The 26,078-nt window shown below is 41.7% G+C and overlaps 1 protein-coding gene across 2 annotated transcripts; it reads right to left on the reverse strand.

Moving 5' to 3' along the window:
* Positions 1-1,405: 1,405 nt before the first annotated feature.
* Positions 1,406-23,836, reverse strand: dag1 (dystroglycan 1). 2 transcript variants are annotated; one of them, XM_063215243.1, is made up of 3 exons: positions 23,528-23,836; positions 15,388-16,031; positions 1,406-7,042 (listed from the first exon to the last, which is right to left on the reverse strand). In XM_063215243.1, the coding sequence occupies exons 2-3, from the start codon at positions 15,739-15,741 to the stop codon at positions 4,748-4,750; spliced, it is 2,649 nt and encodes an 882-aa protein (XP_063071313.1). In that variant the 5' UTR covers positions 15,742-16,031; positions 23,528-23,836; the 3' UTR covers positions 1,406-4,747. The 2 variants fall into 2 exon arrangements, with proteins under 2 accessions (XP_063071313.1, XP_063071311.1); XM_063215241.1 differs by lacking the exon at positions 23,528-23,836 and adding an exon at positions 23,064-23,507.
* Between the last annotated feature and the right edge of the window lie 2,242 nt (positions 23,837-26,078).

Raw genomic sequence — 26,078 nt, forward strand, 5'->3', positions numbered from 1 at the left:
CACGCGGATCTTTTGCAAATCGCAAGAGATTAAAAAAATGTACCAATGCAATTTAGAAAAACTGTAAAAAGGCAGTGTATGGCAGAAAAAGACGACTCTTCCTCAAGCATCCATAAAAAACATCCACATGAGACCGTTTCCGAGGACCCCAGCAGGATATACTGTACACAGAGGTGATCATTTGTGAAGAATACTACTTAAAAAAAAATAAAAAATAAAAAAAAGACATGGAACAATATCATGGACAAAACCATAGGCTGCTGTAATGCTATCGTTTCCAAAACAGGATAAAATTCCTGCTGTTCCAGGCTGGTATGACATAAGTGCCCACCATACGCAATGGAAAATTAACTTGCCTCCAAGAGAGTGAATACTGCAGTTTTTGAGTTCATCAAAGGTCATGTTACATACAGTACTGCAACACAGAGCAATACTGCCACAGATGTAGCTCGTAGCAGACAAATCTATCAAATTCTAGGCATACCAGTAGTACACGTCACACAGCCAATCTGTTTGATTTTTATATTGACACTGAAGTTTATGGTTATATACTGCCTCTATACTAACTAGAAGCACTCAGAGAGTGCAAACCTCGACCAAGGCCATTGGGGTTTACCCCCCAACCCCCCCCCCCCCCAAATCAAGTTAGAAACTGCAATGTCAAAATTCGCCTCCTTCCACAATGGTTAAGAATCTAATAAAACTCCTACAGTAGATCAAGATCACCACCAAAATTTTATCACTTGTTCCTTTTCTCCATTTCCAACAACTCCACAAAATTTCCATCAAAATTCGTTGACTTTTTGAGTTATCCTGCTGACAAACACACCAACCAACATGAGCAAATACATAACCTCCTCGGGAGAGGTCATAAAGACAGCATCTCAACATCTTTAGGGGTGTATAACATATTCAGGCTATAGGACCACTGAGTCAATGCAATGGTGAAGGGAGCGTGTCTATGTTCCCACAGCCCATTGGTCCCACATTACTAAGACTTTTAACATTAATATTTAGGCCCATTGGTCCCACAGCTTTTACGTGCTGGCCCATGTTCCCACATTTCTAAGAATTAATTCAAATTTAGGCCGCATGTCCCATGGCGGGGAGATAGGCATGTTCTCTTAGTTTACTTGTAAATGTGGGAACATGGAGTTGTGGAACATAGGGCCTATATTTGAATAATTACTTAAAAATGTGGGAACATGGAGCATGAAGAATAAGCTGTGGGACCATTGGAATGTGGGAACATAAAGCCGACCCCATGGTGATCCCATCCAGGTGATTATCGTCTAAACTAGGGCAAATGGCCCTCGAGACATAGGTTCCCCACCCCTGGTCTAAACCATTCTATACTGTAGTGAGTGATGATACCCCTTCACAAACATGACTCTTGCACCACACATCTTGGTGAAAACACTTTTAATACAAGTTTTGAACATACAGTGTCTAGTGGCAGAAACAAAATTATGTAAAACAGACAAAAAATATCTAGCATTCTGTTTCTCTCTCAGCCAGCAAACATGGAAACCGATTACTGGCCGTCCGATCTCTCAAGGTTCATTTGGGGCCATGTTCCACTCTGTCTGTCCAGTCACTATGTCACTCCCATGGTTGACATGTTTCTGTATTGTGAATCTCATCCTTATTTTGCCTCGTGCTGATTGATGTCAAGCCAGGGTAAGACCTAGCGCACTTGAGTGTCCGTTTGCTACAGTTCTTCCACAAATGCAGCACAAGCAATACATGTGTTAAGAAGATGGTGGTGATGATGATGATGGAAAACGAATGGAAAAAAAAATATTCCAGTCATTGTTAAACCTTGCAAAAATGTCTCACTCAGTTTTCCAGTTGTTGTTGTAATGGGGTATTTTGTTCCCTCAGAAACACTCACACTCGCTTGCACACATACACACACACACACGGGCTATAATATTAAAGTCCTGGTTGAAGCAAGGGCACCAATGTCATGCTTAAGGCCCATGGGATTTAAACACACCAATGACAAACCATAGTCCAAAAGGCAACACAAGATAAAAACTAAACTAGGTCAGAGATGAAAGACTGACTGACTGACTGAGATATCAAGCTGTTCCAAGACACTAGCTAATTCTGACTGTCAATCTCAAAGTACTGCTTTAACAAAAGAAAAACAATAGCTCTGCAATACATGTTTCACAGTAGTCACACATGAAGTAGGATGATATGTCGAACACATTTGTTGTGTTGAACCATTTCACTCTTTTAGAGAGAAAAAAAACTATGCCGGCAGTCATGACAAAAATAATTTCAATTTGTACTTAGACACACACATGTACAGTATATATTGGTTGTCGTCATTTCTCCGAGACACTGATCCATATTCCACGTGAACTTTGCATCTTTGGTTTTTAACCCAACGTGACTTACTTGTGACTGCATGTGTCGTGTACCAGATAACATCCAATTTCATAGATTTTTGTGATATGAACGTCCCGGTCTATACAAAACATGATAATTCCAAATCAGAAAAGGCCACATGAATGTTGTAATTCTGTAACACACTAATTACCTTTAAGTTGAGGCTTTGTTGATGTCATTTCATTCTCACAAATGAAGACATTCAACACCATTACAGAAGAAGCTGAATGTACAGTAGCGAAGTTATGAAATTGCACCCACATTTGAGGGCCTCGTAATTTTCAGATCCTAATTGAACATGAAAAGTCACCCTACAGAGTTTGATATGAACCTACTGTAAAATATTTTGAAACACTGGACAGAATGGATTCCGGTGAGAAAGTCATCTACTTTCGATTGTGCAAAAACCAACATTTTCAATGTAAAAACAAAACAAAACAACAAAACAACTATTTGCCTACACCTCTCTCTCACTCTGTCTGATGGCGCAAAGCAGATAAAAGTATACCATGTTGGCACATATATAAGATGCATGGATGCAAGATCAATTTACAGACTAAAAGCATGTAGAAAAACAAGCTCAGCACCAGGTTTTCATCCATAGAATAGCTCTCAAATCATTATTGCAAGGGCTCAAACACACTGCTGATGACCAGGACATCTGTTAATACAGGCAAAAGAAAATGTTAACAGCAACATCCACCTCCAGGAATAATAACAAGCACAACAACACCAACAACAATAATAATAATAATACATGGTTGGGAGTGTTTCTTTATCTATAATGCAAATTTGAATAAAATTATTACATTTTTAATATCGTAATCGTATCTGTTACATCTTTTGTATTAAAAACTTCGTAAAAAAATAGTGAATTTACATTTGTTTTTAAAGATCTGAAATGATTGACGTAACCTGGCATTTCAGTTTATCCTGGCCATTAAACCAGTATCAATGTCAGCTGAAAGTAACTCCTGCACCTGCTATCAGTTTTCAGATAATGTAGTTGAGTATCATAAAAATATTACTGAACAATTATGCCCATTAATATGAGGGGTAAATGGTTGTATAAAAGGATTTCCTTTTTTTGTAGCCCATACTTTATATTTCTAGAATATACTTCATCTGAACTACACTACAACCACCATTATCATTATTATTGTCATTATTATTGTCGTTTTGAGATTAAAGCATGTTTCTTTTCGTCTCCATAAAACATGTAGAATGCTACTAAATCCTAGGAAATGACTACAAGATGCCTCGAAGATAAGATGCCTTGAAGAAGAACGGGGAACATGATACAACCCATTAACTCAGCATACAGTACCATCCTTTATTTCCCAACAGGGCTTCAAAACAAATCTTTGAAAAAAAAGTGTAAAAATAAAATAAAATTAAAACCCTATCGCTGCAGCTACTAGAACTATTACTGCTACGTCTACAACAACTACCAAAACACACACGTGCGTCACACACACACGCATGTTAAAACATGCATGTATGAATGTTTGTATGTGTTATTTTTTAACTGCAAGTTATTTCAATCGTGTTCTCCCAACCCTGAAACAAAAATAATTACAAAAAAATATATAATTAAAAAGACACTACCATGGTCTAGCAAAATGCCAATGAAATATACATTTGATTAAAAAGAAAACAACAAACAGTACTATTTTAGACTTCAGAGTTTGGCTACCCCTCTTCTTATGCTCGTCACACAGATATAATAAAACAATACAATTAGTGTTTAAAGGCAAACCTTATGAAATGAAACACAGCCAGACACTGCCTGTCAAGCTGTCCAAATAATCCATGATTTTGTTTCTTTTTTTAATTATTTAGTGTCTATTATGAAATATTTGCTCTTGCATCCAGTAGACCTATTTTCTCCTGTATTTCAAAGTAAACGTTCAGAAGATAAAAAGTTCAGAAGTTAGGCAAGTAGTTTGAATCACCAAAAAGAAAAAAAAAACTAAATCAAATATGATTAAAATACAAACCAAAAATGAAAAGGGTTACAAGCCCATGGGGAGAGGGATGCATTGGGAGAGAAGGGCATATGTCCCAACTTGAGGTTCAGCAGTAGCGCAAGTGACTTCACTTGAGCAAGTGGTTGTTGGCAACTCTTACAGGCTACATCCTAGGTCAGTCCTTCTCAACATTTTTCTTGTTTTCTTTTTTTTCCTCTCAACAAATCAGCCCAGCCCACCCCAAGTTCCCAGTGTTGTAGAGTAGTGTGCCTCCGTTTCCCCCTTTCTAATACCAAACAGAACACACTGGCTTGGAACCGCAAGAAAGTCAGTCACCCTCTTTTACTTCCAGGGACGTGAAAATGGCCGTGAAAATATTAGGGGGGTACGTAGGGCGGTGGGGATCTGTAGGGGGTCATGTTCTTGGGGCGCGACCCCTTGCCTTCCATTGGTGCGGTGAAGGGAGGAGGTGGCTGGTAAGGAGGTGCGTTGGGGTCCTCGTCCCGCAGAGCAGTGTACTCTCCCAGAAGGTCCTGGTTAAGAGGGGTGGTCTCTGGGCTCGCCATGTTGGGGTACTCCGGCGGGGGCAGGGGGGGCTTCTCCTCCTGAAGAATGAGGGGCATGCTCGACGACGGCGGCGGCTTCGAGTCGTCTAGCTCGTCCGCGAAGATGATCGGCACCCCCTTCTTGATGAACGTGGCCTGGTCTTCGATGGTCAGCTTCCCCTTTCGCTTCTTGCGGTAGCAGATCATGGCGATGATGCCCGCGATGAGCAAGATGGCCGCCACCACCACCGCCGGGATGACCGTGTGCAGGTACACGTCGTCGTTGGTGCTCTTGTTGCGGCCCGCCTCGGCAACCGGCGTGGAGGCAGGGGGGACGGGTATGGCGATCTCCCCGGGAGGTACGAACGTGTAGTAGTGGCAGCTGCCAGTGCCCGTGATGGTGACGTTAATGGGAGTGAAGTCGGGCTCCATGATACTGGTGAACTGTTTGGACGGCATGCCTTTGGCGTTGGAGATCTTGTTGCTCATGGCTTGTATCTGCTCTTTAGGACAAGGGTTTTGCTGAAGACTGTTGTTGGTCCACTCCACCACTATAGAGCCTTTGGTGATGTTTTTCAACGTTACCGTGCTGCTATTGCGATCTCCGAAAGAGAGCGCAAGCTTTTTCAGCAGGAGAATTTTCTTGTTTATGCTGCTAGTTACACTGTGTGGTTCTCCGTGGAATCGAGCGGCAAACACAACGGGTGGCTTGTCGTTGGCGCCCCAGCGATTCACGTGAACCTCGATGGCGTCGATTTCGTTGAGATTGCCCTTGTCAGTGGCCTGTAGGAAATACTCATGTTTACCAACATGCTGCCAATCAGGCAGTCCGTACAGGAGCTGGCTCGTGCTGTTGAACTGGATCCACGACTCCTCTCCCACCACCTCGAAGTGATTCTTTCTCAGGGTCAACCGCAACTTGTCGGTCAGGCCGTCCTCGCGATCGAAGAAAGTGGTGGAGGGTATCTTGAGCTCGAAGTAGGTGCCCACCCACGCGTTCACCTGGTCGATGGGATTCAGGAGTTTGGGCTTCTCGTTGTGCGTGGGGATGACGGGCGAGGGAGTCGTGCGTTTGGGCGCCTTGGTGGTGGTGACTTTAGTCATGGGCGTGGTCTTGGGTTTCTTGGGTTTCCTGGTTGGCTTTTTGGTCGTCGGGGTGGCTGGAGTCACGGAGGGACCAACCGGCACGGGCCTCGTCGTCGTGGGCTGGATGGCGATTGTGCTCGTCGTGGCCATGATTGTGCTTGGGGGAACCGGACCGATGGTTGGCGTGTGGGCGATCGGATCTCTTGTGCGTATCGTAGGCTTCACAGGCAATGGTACAGGTCCTCTCACAGGGAAAGATGACGTGTCCGTGGTAGGGGCAATGACGGGTGATGTCGGGGTGGGAATAATGCGGGTTGGGGGTTCAGCGAAAGTGGTGGGTGGGAGTAACGAGGGAACAGGAGTAGGCGTGTTGTTGATCTGCCTACGGACCCGCTTCATAACATGATGCTTTTTGTTTGCGATATGCCAGCCGACAACAGGGTATCCCAACTGAGCAGACATTGTTCCCTCCTTTGCTGGTGCCTGGACACTGCTAATATCTGGCACGGAGCTTTGATCTAGAGCACAGCCCAGTTTCCAGGACAAAAGGGCTCCGTTTTCCACCACTTTCTTGGCATTGCCTGGTCCGGCCATGAAGGCTGACATGTCAAACAAGCGGTTGTTCATCACAGGCAAAATCTTCATGTGCTGCAGGCCAACTCTCGAAAATTTCTTCATCTTCTCGAGCAGCTCCACCCTCTGCCTGGAAGACATCTTGGTGAGGTCGGCGTCGAGGATGACAGTGAGCACTGTCACTGGGTCCTCGTTCACGCAGACAAAGGACTGCACACTGTTGGTCTCGGCGGCCACCCCCTCTGTGGGCTCTGTGGCCAGCTGAATGGGGTCGTTGTCCGCATACTCCTCTGGGTGCACCTCGATGGAGAAGACGTCAGGGTGAGGTGCCACCTGGTTCCCACTGGAGATGGCCACGGAGATGTAGTGGACACCCTTGTCTGCCTCTAGAGGGAGGCCCTTCAGGGTGTGGCTCTCGGCATTCCAGTGTAACCATTCCGGAAGGCCATCTTTGCCAGCTTCTACGATCTGGGGGAAATAAAAACAAAAACAAAAAAATCAGAAGTGTTAAGTCACTGCATCAGTAGCCTGAATACGTTTCACTGATATTAGTAATAATAATTATATTGGATTTCACTCTCAAGAAAAGTGATAAAACATGTGACGATGACCACTGGGACAAAAAAGAACCCTGTCCAGTGGTGGTTGATGAGAAGAGAGGCAGGTCATTCTATCCCTCCCACCTAGCAGCACAAAATATATCATGTTGCTCCATAGAAAGTGAAAAGGTGGATCGCACTCAGGTTCTTCTTTTCTTCGTTTTTCTTTTTACGTAGCAGCAGGAAACAGACAAACGTTTGTTTTCTGCTGCTATGTAAAAATTAAAAATAAAAACGAAGAAAAGAAGAACCTGAGTGCGATCCACCTTTTCACTTTCTAAGATTATTCAACTGGAGACGCACCACACGGAAGAGCACGGTGTATTAACTACTACTTCTAACATTGCCCCATGACTGGGAATAATAGCTGGGCCACTGCTTTTTCACCTTCATCATGACTAAGAGAGAGGAGGACTGTGAAATGACCTGGGCTCTGTGTACAGTATGAATGAGTACTGTGTGCTCTACAGGGAACAAATTCACACATTCCACGCCACTCTTGACTGGATAAAGCCCCACTTCCTGAAAAATATCTCCAACGAAGCGACCCCAGATAGATGAGGGGGAAAGGCAAAATCAGATTTAGCTGGAAAGATGCTTGCTCATTTCAAGAGGCCATTCATTTTTGGTAGAAGACCACTGGTTTATAGCTATTGGCAGAATACTCCATAACATTACATTTTTTACATTAGATTACATTTCACTTAGCTGACGCTTTTATTTGTTTGAAGCGATTTACAACTATTCTTTTTCAGGGTATTGGTTACAGTTCCTGGAGCAATGTGGGGTTAGGTGCCTTGCTCAAGGGCACTTCAGCCATGGATGGGGGTGTAGGGAGAGGTCAGAGGGGATTCGAACCGGCAACCCCTAACATAACAAAACTATTTGACAATGTGTCACAGTCAGCTTGACAGAGATCCATCAGATCACCGGCTAGTTCATTCAAGAAGAATTTCTAAAAGAAAAAAAGTCATAATAATCCATTTGAACTCAAATATTCACATGACTCCATGTGCAGTGCTTCATTAATGTGTGCAAATACCTGAAGGGTGAGAATTCACTTCCCTCAAACACACAGCACAATCAGACCTTACTTAGATGGTGATTAACCATTTCCTTGACAACAAAATAGTTCATATTATCAGCAGACCTCATGAACATTTTTAGTTTAACATCTATGGCCAATGTGACACCTCTCTTTTTAGTCAACTCATATTACACTCACACTCCTGCACATAAGTTATTATTTATTATTTTGTAAAGATGCATGTACTGAGAAGTGAGCTGCTGTCTCTCTCATCGTCAAGTCAAGTCGGTTTTATTGTCAATTTCTTTACATGCACTGGTCATACAAATAATTTGAAATGGGATAGACAGCAGCTCACTTTTCAGTACATGCATCTTTACAAAATAATAAATAATAACTTGTGTGCAGGAGTGTTAGTGTAATATGAGTTGGGTAAAAACAGATTTCTGTGCATGTGTGCACACAAGGGTGAGGGGGGCATTCTAATCTCCAGTGTCTACAGCCCACTGACATGAAACTGGCACAATTAAGATTCAAATCAAAGAAAATAAAAAGATGAATTATATGTATAATGTTCATTATGTCTAACTGTTTAAATTAACACTTGAGATGTTCTTTTACTTAAGACATGTAGAAGTTTTATCTTTTACCTGACATGTTTCAAGGTGACCCTCTGATGAAGACGGTAGTAATACCGTCGAAACATGTCAGGTATAAGATAAAACTTTTACATGTCTTAAGTAAAAGAAAATCTCAAGTGTTAAAAGATTGATTTTTAATATTTAGTCCACTATGGTCAAATTTTTTTGGTCTGAAGCCTTAGGGGAGCACACGACACCATCGTCAGTGAGGATGGAAAGGGGACATAGATGGCTCTCTGCTCTGCCTGAAAAGAATGCAACTACACCTACAGTCGAGAACACAGCCTATGAAGCAGCTCATTGTTGGAGTGAATTTGAAGGGTCGAGGAGAAAGGATTCATTGTTATGGCGAGCAGACATCTGGAACGACAGAATTCAACGTGTTCAAGCAGGTCTGTGATGCGATAACAGGGGGTTAGGAAGTAGAGAGATAAAAAGAGCTGAAAATTCCAATGCATTTTCGCAAGGAGAATTAGCCTACAGGATGATCCTACAGGATCCTTTTTAGGAACTGAAAGTACTGGTGTGAGGGGTAGAAATCATTTTGTACCTTTGAAAACAGGTGTGTATCTGCTAGGGATGTTAGCTATGATTATGTCCTCCTTTGAAAGTTGCTTTGGTTATAAAGCGCCTGCCAAATGCAATGTAATGTGTGGAAAACCAATAAAACACTTTTTTTTTCAATCATCACTGTGTAAAAAAGGCTTGGCAATGGAATGGCTTGGAATGGACATGTTAACTGGAAATACTTCGTTCACTAAGTGGAGGATTTGTAGACAGAGACCACTCTATACTTGAGCACTGAAAAGTGTCAGACCATATGTCATATTATGAAAATAATGGTGGGCTATTTTTGCTTTCTCCGGTGCCGCGTAGTTGGTAGACAGTTTACAGGATACATCTACGGCTCATGTCAAAGATACCAAACATTTTTGGAAGAGGAAACCAATGCACACCAGAGGTTTCGAGGTGCAGGTAGCGGGTACAAGTTCACTTTCAGAGAGGAAGATACAGCACACTCTTGTCCATTGTGCTGAATTTTATAACAACGTTTCGGCCAGTGTGGTCTTTCTCAAGTTTTTACACAAGCATAGTGAAGACACCCCTTACAAATGTTTAGCTGACAACTGATTAACTGGGTGTTGTCAGCCAAACACAAACTAGAGGACAATTTATAAGGGGTGTCTTCACTATGCTTGTGTAAAAACGAGAGAAAGGCCATATTGGCCGAAACGGTGTTTCTGTAAATAAAATTCAGCACGATGGACAAGAGTGTGCTGTATCTTCCTCGCTGAAAGATACCTAACAGCCATCTCTGTTCTAACATCCATCATAGGAAATGTAGGGCGGCTATGACCTAGTGGTTAAGGAGATGGGCTTTAGAACAGAGGGTTGCTGGTTCGAAACCTACCCTACCCTTCCACTTCCTACCTCACTCCATGGCTGAGGTGCCCTTAAGCAAGGCACCTAACCCCCATACTGCTCCAGGGAGGGACAGTAACCTATACCCTGGCCTGTACATAAATGCCCTGTACAAAATAATTGTAAGTCGCCTTGGATAAAAGCGTCAGCCATGTGTAATATAATGTAATGTAAAATGCAATACTGCAATACCACAAACACCAATTGCTTTTGCCCAGTCACCTTGATGCCAGTTTTAGAAATATTTATTAATATTTACTGTTAACTGCACATAGTTGCTTTATCTTGTAGAAGGCTGAATTGTTCCATTTACAGAATTAAGATTACTGGACAAAATAACAGATGTGAAAAAACCACTACATCAGAAGTGTAATGGGCAAACACACACGTGTCAACCGGTGTTATGCAAAGTTAGACAAGATACTTTATTTATATTTTATTGTGCTGTCCTGTCCTATGTTATGTATAGCTCTGTCTGCAAGTTTTAGTCTTGAGACCCTTTACTCCACTTACCTAGCCAAGAAATCTAGACGCGCCCCAGCGTCTCCCGCCATACCAGAGGAGCTAATCCTGGCACAGCTTAGCCCAGTGGTTCCCAAACTAGGGGTCAAGACCTCTAGCGTGTGTGTGTGTGCGTGTGCGTGTGCGTGTGCGTGTGTGTGTGTGTGTGTGTGTGTGTGTGTGTGTGTGTGTGTGTGTGTGGCTGAAGGAACTGTAGGGGGGGGGGGGGGGTGTTAGTTTAGTGTTAGGTTTACTGTTAATATAATTTCAACTGGTAAGTGTCGACATTAACGTGTATGGTTAACAAATTGCAATTGTTTCCAGTGAATTTAAAATGAAAATTCTGCAATATTAATCAACAAAAATATTTGGGGTTTGGAATATGGTTGGGGGGTGGCGACTGAGCGGTGGGTCGGGTGTGTCGCAAAATGTTCCCTTGGTCCCACAGGGGGTCCCAGCAGAAAAAGTTTGAGAACCACTGGCTTACGGATGGCAGAACATAAGCAGTTTGAAATGGCAAGCACTGGTTTCACCCACAGGCTTATACTGTGCCCATGGACTGCTCCAAATCCAGAGACGGTCTATTATGAATTGAAAGAATCTTTGGTTAATAAGAGATCATAGTCTGGCTTGTCAGGCTAGTACTATTCACCAACTCCTTGGTGACAGCGACATGGAAAGACAATGTATTATTACTCAAACCACTTTGGCAGGCATCTAAAATTCAGAGAGAAACCAACAACAGTCTGTCCATGGTGGAACGATTGAAATTTTGTCGGTGTAAATGGGCCTTCAGTTCACAGGCCTCCAAGTAACAACTGTCCAATCCATGCTGCTCACAACATGTCTGCTCCTGATTAGCAAACATAATATTTGAACTTTTTGACACAAAAAATGACAATGGCTAGGCGATGGCCTTACAGTAGCGAAGTTATAATAGGCAGTGCTTTAGACACAAGTTCTCCAGAAACTGCACAGTACATAAGTGACCATGGGTGCTCAGTGTTGTTGACATGGGGTCACTCCATGTCCAAGCAGACCCTTTTGGCTCCAAGCAGCATGGATTTTAAGGAAACTTGGTATGCCTTTTTGGTAACAAGAACAACAATTTGCACAAAACAGTCACCAGTATTAAGGGAGAAACAGACTGGGAAAGTCTAGGTGGGTGGCAGACCATGCATTCACCCTCTATTATTGCAATCAGTTGAAGTCACATAGAAATGGTTTCGATGTTTGAAATATTTAAAATAGAACAAATTTAAGGCTCTGCCCCGCTACGCGTGGGTCTACTCTCTGCCCTCATGTTTTTAACCTAACAGCCATGTTTAAATAAAGAATATCAAAAAGTAATTCTCCCTGACATTAGGCTACCATGGCATTGAAAGGTAGAGTTGGTAGTTTTAGTAGTTTATTTCCAGAATTGATGCTGCCCATTTTACAAGTTTAATCTTTTTCATCAATATTTACTACCACCATAAATGTTTTAATTTTCATTAAGCTTATGGCTTGGGAATTTACACTTTTCATAATAGGTGGATCTCTATGCAAATCGGCCATTTTGAATTACCATTAGACAGTAGACAAAACCTACTCTGGTCTAATCAGGCTCCCCACCACATCTGCGCTTCCACAAAGCTCTGCTTAGCTCCAAACACAGTCTGACAGAGAGCTGCGTTGGATTTGTTTTCCAGAAGACGTAGCTTTAGCAACCACTTGTGAATAGGCAGGCAGAAAATATTTTTGGAAATAATCTACTAAAATTACACATTGGACTTTTTAACAACTCCAGAAGATGTGATTTATGGTCATTTGGAGTCATTGCAGAGATACTGTGACCTATTAAAAAGGGTATGCCACTATTTTGGGGCTTTGTTAAGCGTTGTCTTGCTTTCAGACAAGTTAATAGAGGGAATATGTCGCTAAGCTAGTAAAAGTCAATGGATCCGTGTAGCATTGTAGCATGCTACACGGATCCATTGACTTTCACTAGCTTATTGAAGTTCTTTTAACTTGTCTTAAAGCAAGACAACAACTTACATGAAAAATAAGACAATTTACCACCTTTATAAACCCTGGCCAACGATTTTAATTGTATTAAGCCCCAAAATAGTGGCATACCCCTTTAAAGGGTGAAATAAGCACTGGTACAGGCAGATAGTAGAGTAGTATCAGAGAAGAGCACCCCACCTGGCAGTCCACCCAATGGTGTCAACTACTCATGTCAGTTGGGGGGGTACTCTTCTCCACTTAAAATCTGTGCCAGTCTGAAGTGTCTGATTTAGCGCAGAAAGTGCCAGATTCAGCACAGAATAATAAATGAAGGAAGCGAAGGACAGCACTCTCTTCAGATTTTTTCTTTGTTTATTCACCCAAGGGAGCAAATACACAAAGAAAAAAATCTGAAGAGTTTCGTCCTTCCCTTCCATCATTCATTATGTTTATGCGGGATTCAGCAGCACCCAGTTAAAAACTGTGAACATCATTAGGCGATAGTGTGAGTGTGTCTCCTCCACTTTCTTAGCGCAGAATTAACCCCATGTTAAACCCTCAGGTATGAGAGAGAGAGAGATAAGCATCGGCTCACTCCCAGCCTGGACGCTGGGGAAGAGGCTAATGGGGTTAATATTTGCCTGCTCTAAGCTTTGGTCAGCATTTAGACTAGAAGCTCATCCTAGATCGGTTTTGTTGGAAGTCTGCAACAGCACACAAATGATAAGTTCAGAAAACACAGCACACTGGATACTGTTCTTTTTTTCCTTAGGAGCGAACAACGCGTTTCTCCCAGTTTGCCCAGTACCCTCGTTAGAGAGCGCATCTGAGGACTCACTGGGCGAAATGCGTTGTTCTCTCCAAGAAATAAGAAAGAAAAAAACTGTGTACCCACTGTGCTCCGTTTTCCGAACAACTGTTAGTTTTGATCAATTTTTTGAACTATTGACAGCAGCTTGTGCACAAGGACTTCCATGGACTTCGATACAAAAATGACCAGTGATAGATTAACAGACACTAACAAAACAGCAAGATTTCAAAATACCCCCCCAAAAAAAGCTGAATTTAAGTTTGTATTCCAGCAGGTTCTTAGACTTGGGCCAATACGGCTTTACCTACAGTTATTTTTGTTTAAGACCTTGACAATTTCAGTTTCGGGCCAAAGATCAGAAGTGAAGGTGATCTGAATTTTCGGCCTGGCTGAAAGTCTTGCCCATTAAAAAAGCCCCGCATGACAATGCTGTGCAGCTGTGAGAGGAGTTTTTTTCCAAATATAGGCAAGACAAAACTGTCTGATTTCAACTTGAAATGTGCTTGACTGAGCAGAAGAGATCCAGAGAATTGGATTACCTCACGAGGCAGGGAGAGCAACATGTAGCTGACATGAGCCAGACAAGGAATGTTAGGAGATGTGATGGGGGCCCTGCTTCGCCCCTGATGTTTAAGTAGACATACTTCCATAGAGAAGCATACTGATGTTTAAGTAGACATACTTCCATAGAGAAGCATACTGAGGTTTAAGTAGACATACTTCCATAGAGAAGCATACATTCAAATGGTTCTAGAAAGCTCATGTAACAACAACACCCCTTCCAATCTTCAAACAGCCAGCAAATAAGCTGCTCAATGTTGCGCAAAAACAAAAACACATGATTGGAAACAACCTGACTTGGTGAACTGTTGGTTCTGTTCCTAAAAACATAATAGACTTGGATGAATGAGTTATAGAATATGTCTTTGAGCAGATTTTCTTTTTCCAACTCCTGTTGATCTGGTGACCCACACGTCACTCTTCAATACCCCATACATTTCCATGCCACGTTTTGGGGCTTTGGTGGTATGGACATTCAAACGCATCAGAGATAAAGCCCCATTGAAAATGAATGGGGTTTTAATTCTGGTGCGCTAGAATGTCCATGCCACCAAAGCGTGACATGAAAATCTACAGGGTATATTGAAGTGTGAAGTGTGAGTCACCAGATCAACAAACAAGAACAGCTGACAGCAAAGCATCAAGGATATCTGGGCTTCCATAACTCCCATGCACTGCTTCTGTCATTGACTTCAATGTTAAACACATCATGGCAGAAGACAGAGAGTCCTAAGCAAGTATTGAACATTGACATGTTATGTAGAAAGTACTACATTTCTAATAATGTGAATTCCCCAATTCATGTTCTTTTTTAGCTGGAAGGCCAAAATATGTAAAAATGAACAAATGAATGATTTGAAAGTTCAAAATGTGGGCAATGCATCTATAATCCATGACAGTTTAACATTATTGATGAAATTATGGAAACAAAATCAACTTTTAAATTATAATAAAGTGGCCTGGAGCTGTAGGTTTTCACAAAAAAAGTAAAACGACATGGCAAGACTGACAGCATGATTATTATATTATGAGGGTCCAGTAAGAACAATGATGGGCCCTGGACTCATTCCCTATGTTAAAGCAATCGCGTGCCACATATTCCAAATTATATGGTTTTGCCCGTCCCATTCCACCACGTGATTGGCTGGTTGAATTACTACCTGGTTGGATTGGACAGGTCATTTGGAATATGCGGCACTGGACTATCAACTAATGAATCCAGGTTGCCCAATATTACCGACTCCCGAGTAACCCATGCTCACCTTCACTACGGCGTCTGCAGTCACGGTCTTGATGGGCACGTGCATATGGAACACTCGGCCCACCACCGCCGAGGAGTCTGGGTAGCTGGCTGCCGGCGTGGCGATGGCCTCGGTGACCGCCGCGGCCTCCTGAAGCTCTGACGAGATGATGCTGGAGCGCATGGAGGCCTCCAGCTGATCCGGCAGCCCCACGTGTCCCTGTGGCCAGGTGGCCTGCGCGCCTCCTCCGAGGAGAAGCACCGACACCGCCACCATCATCATCATCGCCGACACTGTAGTCCTGCCCGAGCCCGAGCCCGTGCCCAGAGAGGGGCAGGGCCCCCCCAGCAGCAGCTCTCTGAGTTTATTGTGCATCTTTCTTTTTTATGCCTTTGATTCTCTCTCAGACAGACAGGGGCGCAATGTCAGTTGGAGACAGACATGCACATTGGGCAAAGTTCTCCCCCTAACAAGGGAAAAGATGGGGGAGGGGATGGGACTGATCCTCTTTTCAGAGCCCAATCTCCCTCACAGTCCTCTTTTGTTGTCTTCTCGACCCCCTTCCTTCACTTTTTCCTTTCACTCGTCAACCTTTAAAGTCTTTGGCCGTCAATTGTCTTCAGCAGCCCTAGAATTCCATCACTGCGTACGTCTTCATCCAAGACCTAAAAAGAGGAAAACATTCATTAGTAAAAAGGAGAAACAGAATTGGTGCACCTGCCTGTGTTTCTGGTGCATACTGTGGTGCTCCTAAGTAACTGCATTCCGGGTGCGTTTACGACCGCATTCCAATCTCCAAGCCATCCTTTAATGTTATGGTCTATTCACACTATGTGACGTGACATCTTTTTTGGGCATTTAATTTGAAATTTAATTTAAAAAGGAGTCATGTTCACACGCACTGTGCATGTTTTTTCCCCCTTTTTAAGGTACAGAATTAAATGCCGTTCAAGAACTGGTGCCATGTTGAAAGTATAGTTTTAGCACAGGCATCAGATGAAACCTTTTCAATAGCCAACCCTGGTAGAAAAACTGTGTCTCAATAGTCAAAGTGGTTTGAAGACGGTCTGCCATCCATGCTACGGTCGCAAAACGTGCGTTTACAAAGTACTACGACCAACTTGGACTTGAACTAATAAACATTTAATCCCATGGTTCTAAACAGACCAACAGAAAATAGCCGACCCTGCCCAAGCTATGCTATGCTATTCTTGTAAGCCTGACATCACATGGCTCATCTAGACCCTCTGAAGTAGACCACCAACAAGCTGCCTCCATGTTTGGTCAGGTTAACAGCTGAGGGTGTAGTAGGGGGAGAGTGGGGGTTGTCTTCCTGACAACTGCATCATTGGGATGCCCCCGCCATCACCCATCCCGGTAGCCAGGCAGGCGGGCAGGCACTCAACCAAATAACTGGAGGCCTCACTGCCCTGCTCATGATCATCATCACCACATCACATCATATTCACATCCTCCTGTGCCTGCTGAGACAACCACATACATGATGGACCAATGAATGGATAACAGATTAACCAGGACCATCATCATATATATATATATTTTTAATCAATACCATTATTTTCTTTTGTGTTTGCACAAATAAATAAATACCTTGTTTGTTTATGATCATTTACAACAAGTGTTACTAAGGACAAGCAGAGGGCTGAGTAAAAAATACAACTTAGCCTCCGTCCATTTACGTGTCAGCTATTATTACTTCATTTCCTTCTCACTTACTTTGCTCCTCAGCAGCTTAGTCTATTAATAAATAACCTTTTCCTTGTACTTCAAAACAAGCACTTCCTATATCCCCCGTGTTTGCACCCCAACAACCACTTCCAGTTCCAGAACAAAAGGTTTTAACCTTTATCCCCTCTGACACAACAACAGTATTACTTTTATAAATGTTGCCTAGTGCTCTGAAGTTCGTCTATGGATTCATTACTCTGTCAGTGCAGCGAGCATACTACATTTGAAACAATACTGCAAAAGCCAAAAACGACCAGCAACCATCCTTCTTTTCTTAGAAACAACACTCATCATCAGGTCAATTGCAAGTGAACTAATAAACATTAAGCTAGCTGGTAAAAACAACGCGTTGATAATATGTCTGGTCACTTTAAGTTAGGCTAATGAATTCCGGTGTTTTTAACACCACCACTGGGCCCCCTTCTTTGCCCAAGGGTGCAGAACAGGCATTGAGTTAAAGTCACTGGCATGGCTGGTTCAATTGTTAACAAGTGCTGACTAATTTACAGACGTGCTATTGGAGGAAGGCTAACTACCTTTCACTCGGGGGGGGGAAGGGAATGGAAATGACAATGCCGTCAATGTGCAAAAAACAGCAGGAGAGAACAGCAGGACTTGAAACAGAACTCGGGAGGGAGAAAAAAAATCTTTAGGAATGCAAGAGTGAAAAAAAGAAGAAAAAAAAAAAGACCAGGCTCTAACACCCAACTGATTGTGAGTGAAGACCTTTAATAAGAATAAGAATGGGATTCACAGAGAGCATGAGGGAGGGAGAGTGGGAGGGAACTGAAGAGCGAGGTTATGGCTGACTGCCCAAATGCTTGTTCTCAACAAGAAATGTTACAACAGCGAAACATAGCCGGAGGCACCGAATGCATGGCCACTCTCACCTTCCGACACTTTTGGTGACGCGACACTTCAGAAGAATACCAAAAAGTAAAAGCCACAAGTGGTCCCTTTCTCCTTTGCTTTTTCCTGTTTAAATACTTGTGTGTTATACTAGGGTGTGAAATAGTGTGTAGCTGATCAGATAACTTACTTTAGCAAAGATAACCATGTAACTCAGAAGTTTAGACAATTATGGTCAATGAATCATTTGCTCACAAGCAAAAAAAAATGAAAGGCTCTAGAGCCAACTTGTTCACAAAAAAGGCACAAAAGTTTTACTACAGCTGGCAGAGAAGTGCCATAATTTAAAACTATAACATTGAAGCTGTGTGTCATTTTAGGTGTTCAGCATGAAAGTGTCACCTTTTTTCATGAATATTTTCCACCACGATGGTATTTTCACTTCTATAATGGGCGGGTTTGTAAAAGGGGAGGTTACATATTAATTTGCCTTTTCTGCCATCAGATTTTTAATTTGTACAGAAGTGCACCATTTCTCTGCTCTGTATTGTTGATCCAATTTATCTTCTCTGCAGAATTTCCCCATAATGCAAGTTACTCTTTTTAGCAAGTTAAATCACTAAAATACTCACTAAAATTACCCAAAATAGAGTTTTAATTTAACGTTTAATATAACTTCCGTGATTCAGTGTTCCAACAAGCTCTGGGACATTCTCCCTAATACCCCGTCAGGTTTAGCATAGCTAAGACAAAAAGCAACAGCCCCGTCCAGTTGCCCACTAAAACACACAACAGCTGCATATCAAAACACAAATGTTAAAACCTACCAAGGTCACACTAACCCCACAGTCACAACCTGCCAAGGTTACATTTCCAACAAGAACACAGAAGGAGGACATAAGGAATAAGCTAAGACGGCTCTTAAAATGAAATGGCCCTGTCGTTATCAACTGTTTTACGTTGTTCAAAGTAAAAAGTTGTTTTGACCTCTGCTGCTGTTATCACTGAAGCCAGATTAAGGAATTCTATACCCTACCCAACAAAATAAAAGCATCAGTTTTTGTTATCTTTTGTTTATTTTCAGCAATCAACACTCTGTCAAGATACAATGTTTCCCTGTAAATGATTTCTGCTACACCAAGTTACATCTAGTTATTTTACAGACCTGTCCACTGTTCTGTTTGCTACCAGCTAATCTCATGTTACAAGGTTGCAAATGCTTTTTAATGTCAAGGAAACATGCCAATGTATATGGGGAGGTGTTTTCATAACTAACCAACCATACCCAACTTTAAAAAAGTTGGGCGGGGGAAGATACAGTGCACATTAACATTTTTGACTTAAGAACATTCATCAAACTGTGCAAGGGATTCTGGAATGTAGGCAAGGACTGGACAGTGTTTAAGTTTCACACAGAACTCTGTGAAACGTAATTCAATCATATACAACTTCCCTGTTTAACTAATTTCATTAGATTGATTGAACTACGAGATGGGGGGGGGGGGTGTTCAGGTCAGCATAAGAGTGAAAGCAGTTCACTAGTATTTAACTTAGAGTACGCTAGGCTTTGATGGAAGTGTGTCAGTATGGCGGACGGAGGATCATCAGTCAACTGTCAAGTCATACACACCTGACACAGTGTTAAACTCAAATGAAGAACTAGGTCTGTGACGCTTGACTGTGAGAAACAGCACAAGCTTGCTTCTTCCATGTGTCATAGGTTACACCCCGTACAAGAGGAGCCACACAGACACAACTTTTAACACACAGGCAGACCCCCCTCGCCCTCTGGCCCACACACCCTAAACAAACAGACAGACCAACACAGACCAGTTCATGTGGTCCTTTCAATCTCCATCCGGCATGTTACAGCTAGCTATTTTAAAGAAGCAATTTGAACACTGCAGGAGTTAGTCACCAGAGAAGGGGGTAGGAAGGGTATGTTGGCTTAATTATTATGGTTATACATCTCTTCTATAGAATCCTCATGAATTGTATTAAAATCAAATTAAGATTTCATGGAGAAATTAACATTGGTTAATGGTTGACCTGGAAGGCAGGAAGGAAGGTGGCCTTCACAACCAACAAAAAACTCCTCTGAAAGCCAGGTAGGTAACTTATGGAAAAATAGTTGGGGAAGGAAAACAATGGCAGACGTTCAGAAGAGAAAAGTGAAGTGGACGCCACCTATTTAGTCCCTGCCGGCCCAGATATGCGACAGCTTGTAAACCTGGAATCATATTTCTAAAGCTTCTTCAAATTACGAAAAACGCTGCAAAGAATCTACTTTTGTTCATGCATTCATTCATGTTCATTTTTCAACTTCTTTTTTGAAAGCCAGACTGAAAAAGTAGCCAGGTTAACCAACATATTACAGAGTTGTATTAATATAATAGGACTTGAGGTCTGAGTGGAATGGAGAACACCATTTCCATACTAAATAATATTGGCATATTAACTGGATGTGGTCAACGCGCAATGTGGAAGCATTTTGTCAACAAACTTCAAAACAAAATGCACTGCAATCTACAAAACAAGATGTGCCGCATTATAGTACTGCCAAAAGTATATCCTGAAACCCCGCAAAACCTCTGGTTTGTTTACGAATCTACTGTCATCTGGGCCACATGAGCTCTCCAAAATTATATAAACTGATGTAGATTTGGTGCAAATTCACCTGCTCATGAGCTAGGACAGAAACAAAAAGTCAACAACCATGACAGTGATGGCCTCTAAAAGTTAATCAGTTCATGGGAAGGTTATAGGAGTGGTAATACACAGGCATTGGTACGAATCTGTGCACCTGTTCAAAAGTATGATGCAAGCAAAAAGTTGGCCATTCTGAAATCGTTACCTTGCATTATTGGGTGAGTTCATGAGTTCATGTACCCATTATAAATATGTTAACACAAGGCTTCAAGTCCAACTACAAGTTCAACATTTTAAACACAAAATATCTGCAGCAGTGGTAGAGTGTCATTTCTTTAGTTGAAATGCAGCTCATGTAGGGAGCAGAGATGGTGAAAATCCATGAACTTAGCGTCCATGCTCGGGGCAAGGTATATCATTATTTTATTAAGAATTACATGTTTAGATCATAAGGATTGATATGTAGGCTAATTCAGTTTCTGATGTTTAATTCGCCATTGCTCATCACTGTGGCCCCTGTAGAAAATAGTTCATCCCCCACCAGTAATGACCAATGATATCTGATTCCCTACTCACTACACTACTTCTTAGCGTGAGCGTATTAGAACCTGTAACATAGTGGAAGTATCATATGTAATATGCGCTATAACATGCAATACATTGGTATAGTGATACATGTCTTACTTTGCAAAACTATAACCATTGTTAGCCAAATTGCACTGCTGTACCTCTGCTCCTTTGCTATACTCCAGTTGTGCAAAATCTGTTGTGGTTTTCTCACATAACAAAATGACCATGCCATTGCAAGTTTTGTTAAAATGTGTGGCAACGATGTCCAGAAGTTTCTGACTTCACATGTAATGTCAATACAGTTACTTTCTGCATATAAAATGAGGGGCTGAAACTTATGTGACCTTGCTCTCACTTTTCTTGGCATATTTTTTTCCCTTTCCTAGTTTCGACACTGTAAAAATCAAACACCATGGAGCCACAGCGTTGTGTTTGTGAACACGTTAAGACTTGGTTCTCAACCACACTTCTAAAGACAATTCTTATTTTAATCACCCCTAAAATTGTCCATATTTGAGGCCAATGGCAATATTTCCTTGAGTGATTTCTTGGACTGTCTACGTGCAAGTCAAAAAGTTACATTGACATGTTCTTATCCTGAAATAAGCTTATCTCTTAAAAAAACAAACATGTAGCCCACATTCCACTACATAACCACCGTATACCTTACCAACACCAAACCAAGACTACCTCTACAACATTGGGCCATACATGGGTCAAGTATCTCAGTTCCAGACATGGTCTTTGGTATGCAAAGTATTTGGACTGAAAGACTTGCTTTGTGAAAGTCCACTATTAGGGGCGACTTGGGGTATCATTAGTATGGAGGGGAACTTTACAGAAGAAAAAAACATGGCAAATATATTGGAAAGAAATTAGACACGCACCTGTATACACAAACAAACAACACTGCTACTTATTAAAAAGGCAGTCAATCATAGTAGGTAGCCTAATGACAAATGCACCGCCTGGAGTGTTAATCGATTGTTGCCAACGTCCATGCCTGAGGTCACCTATTGTTTAGTTAGCAAGTTATACTTGCCACCCTAGTAAATAGAATTTAAAATAATAAAAACAACAGCAACAACAAACGTCTCGGTAGCATATACTTCCATTTGCTATGTAATTAACTTGTTGCCCGTTTTAATTGCATGTCATGTGTATTGGGCTATTATTCCAGTTCGTCCATTCAACATAGCAGCAGCAGTCAGTCGATTTAGCGTGCCCTCACAACACAAGCTAGAACTAGATAAGAAATGTGGTTACTTCACAGGTCTTTTTTTTTTTTTTTAATTCCGAGCGTGAGATTTCGATGTTAATACCAATAAAACATAACGCCATCATGCCCAAACTCACTTCATATTAACGTTTACTACCTTGCGGATAGTAGGCCTATCCATTCTAGGCCATGCCTTATTTGAGTAACGATTGAATCCATTACATTACATTAAATGGCTTGAAGGACAACATGCACATTCGAATTTCCGCTATCGAGGTCATTAAAAGAGATCAGGTTAGGTGTGCTGAATGTTGATAATGTTGATCAGGGAGCGACTGAACCTTTATTGAAACGTACACACTTGCGTTCAATAGGGCGCACATCGCCACTCGACATAATTCCACTAGGAAAGACATTATAATCCACGCCAATACTCGGGTCGGGTCATAAAAAGTCTGTCTGGGCGTGAGAACCGAACAATACAGCCTGTAGCCATAAAGTGCACCTGTTTGAGGGGGAAAATAATCGTTTAGCTGGCGTCATCTTGCTAGCCAGCCTTAGCAAGAAGCCTCTGTCGTCAAAGCCTTGTCAAATTAACATTAAACCATCGGCTCACTCAAAACAACCTTGCAATACCAGACATCGACATAATTGTTCTTACCTTTTTCTAAACACAGACTTCGAGTAGCCACATTTCCCCACACATTTAAGGAAGCCAATTACGTGTTGTTTTCCAGCAGATATGTCTATTCAGGAGGAGGCGAAAAATCTCGCCCTCTCCTTGAATTCTCTCCCCATCCACAAATAGAACCACACTCTCGCCGTCATAGGACACAATAGTCTCGATTAGTAGATCACAGAAACGGTATTTATCGATTCAAGGAGCATTATAATTCAGCACACTTTTCGTAGAAATTCAGCACAGTTTTGGACGTTAACATTACCAGAATGTATTTATTTATCAGTGACGTTACCTCTAGAATCCTGCAAAACCACCGCAGAGAACCAAATGCTAGCTGACAGATAACGGTTCCATCATCTGAAGCGATATTTTGCTCATTCCATTCTTGCACACATGGTAATACAAATGCACACACAATGGCACAGCATCGATAGAATATTTACCTCGTATTGCCCATTTAACTTGGGCCACTCGCGTCCATCTAAGGTCGTTTGCACCACAAAACAGTGTGCGATTAGTTCCGCCTTATTTGTTGATCAGGAAACGTGAGGGGAAAATGCCCAAAATGAAGATAAGACAAAAAACTAAGACGGCTGTATAACCCAGAGCATCGCTGAAATAAATGTTTGGTACAATGTTTTCATGAAAACGCTTTGAGACCAGTATATTACCAAATGGCAGTCATTTTGTCTCCATTAACACCAGGCGAAAGACAGCCTGCTCTCTAAAAGCCTTTCCAAAGAAGGACAGCTACTTGCCCAACTAATGCCCCACCTACTTGGTAACCCCACCTTCTCTCCCAAATAACGTCAGGTTATCTGACACCTAGGACTCCATCCAGCAGAAGCAAATGCCAGGACACTTCACTATTTCTTTAGTTGACCAACAGAAGGCCATTGACCCCCCCTGACCACCATTTTGATTCCCTTTTCCCATCAATTAAGACAAACTGGTTATTCTTCATCACTACAAATAGACTTACAAACTATGAAATAACCAAGTCCTACTCGGCAAAGAAAAAAGAGAAATATAGCACAAATATAACATGGAATCAATGAGTTGCAATGCATTAAAAACTTAATTACAACCTGCATTGACCTGTAGGCCTAGCCTGCTATAGGCCCTAAAATAGAATAAATAAAATAAAAATAAAAAAACACACACACACACACACACACACACACACACACACACACACACACACACACACACACACACACACACACACACACACAACAACAACAACAACAGTAATAGGCCTGTTATTATTATTATTATTATTACTATTATTATTATTATGCCGATTATATTATTATTATTGTTGTTATTATTATTATTATTATTATTATTATTATTATTATTATTATTATTATTATACCTCCATCCATGGCTGAAGTGCCCTTGAGCAAGGCACCTTAACCCATTGCTCGATGGGACTGTAACCAATACCCTGTAAATAGCTTTAAGTCGCTTTGGATAAATGCATCAACTAATGTAATGTAATATAGACTAATAATGAACAAACCCAAAAACAGGGCCCTAAGATATAATACGTATATTTCAAGTGCTGTGTGCTCCCCCATAGACTAGGGCCTATACACTACTACAAATATTTAGTGGTCCTTCCTCTTGTGTTTTGTCATGGTAGCCTACATCATTACTAAAATGTTCGAAGTGAAACTCTGAAACCATAAATCATCTGAAATTAAAACAACAAATTTACATTTTCACCTTTGACATTCTTTTAAAATGTTTTATTGTATCGAAATGATCTATTATAGACTATTATGTGATCATGTTCATTCTAATAGGCCTATACTGTACCATGCAGAATGCGAAATAAGTTGAATACAAAGCCTTCACACCATTGCCAACCATATAAAACCCAAACAGTCTTTGTCAGCTTAGATCCATGATAGCAAAGTTTTAACCCTTTGAAGAGTAAGGAATTTCTAGAGGTTCTTCTAGAATTTTATTGGAACACTCTATAGCTCCTATAGACGTCTGTGTTAAAAATCTCGCAAAGACATTATGACATCATAATGAGAACTCAAAATTTGGGCAAAATTCTAATCACATATTTGTGATGGTACTCAGATTTATCAAATAGTTCAAATTCATATTCAAATGGCACTGACAATTCTTACAGGGGGACTAGGATGTCTAATGTTAATGTCCAGCAAGATGTTAATTTTTTTAAATGTTAATTTTGCAATAAGAAACGTTGGTATGAAGTCTGTTGTGTCTTTACTTTGTAGATCCTGTGTTGATACAAAGACATTCCTCTGGCTTAGCCAAGTATTTTCAACTTATCCACATTCCTAAAGCTGACTGTGTTATTGATCAGATAAACAAAACGCTAAAAAAGAATGTGCCTTGTTAGCTGAAATGCACAAGTCAGATTCTGCCTTTTGGCCCTTTAGAGTACACTAGCTTGGGACGTGACAAAGTCTGTTAGTTAGAGCCCAAGGTACTCGGTACAGCCACTGGTGTCTGAATTGATATATAGGTGTCTCGCATTATAACAGCACAAAAGAGTTCTGTCGTGTCTTTACATGTTTCCCTGGGAGCACGACTGTAGTAGCCACCTGGATGGCCCCTGGGGAGGAATGCTGAAAAGACAGTGTAGTGTAGAGGGGGCCTAGCTTTCTCATAGCCTCAGGTGAGAGGTAAACCGAGCTCGCATTTCTGACTGATGTTGTCATCAGTGTCTGAAATTCACAAAAGACAAAGACACGGGTGGGGCCTCTTGCTTGTTGGCAATCATTGTATACCCCCCCACCATAGAAACTTTGACTAGTGCTGGGGGTTGGCTTCAGTTTACAGTGTAAATTCCTGAGTTTAGATCACAGACGAGGGTGCCATTTGTGCATTTGCATTTGTGCATTTGGAAGGACAGCATGACACGCATGGGCATGGCAACTCGTGTTTTCTCCGCGGTCCGGAAGGATATCCCATTAGTAGGTTATGTGACTAGCACAGTCCTGATGTGAA

The sequence above is a fragment of the Engraulis encrasicolus genome, chromosome 14 (assembly GCF_034702125.1).
Source record: "Engraulis encrasicolus isolate BLACKSEA-1 chromosome 14, IST_EnEncr_1.0, whole genome shotgun sequence".
In the NCBI taxonomy this organism is placed as follows: Eukaryota; Metazoa; Chordata; class Actinopteri; order Clupeiformes; family Engraulidae; genus Engraulis; species Engraulis encrasicolus.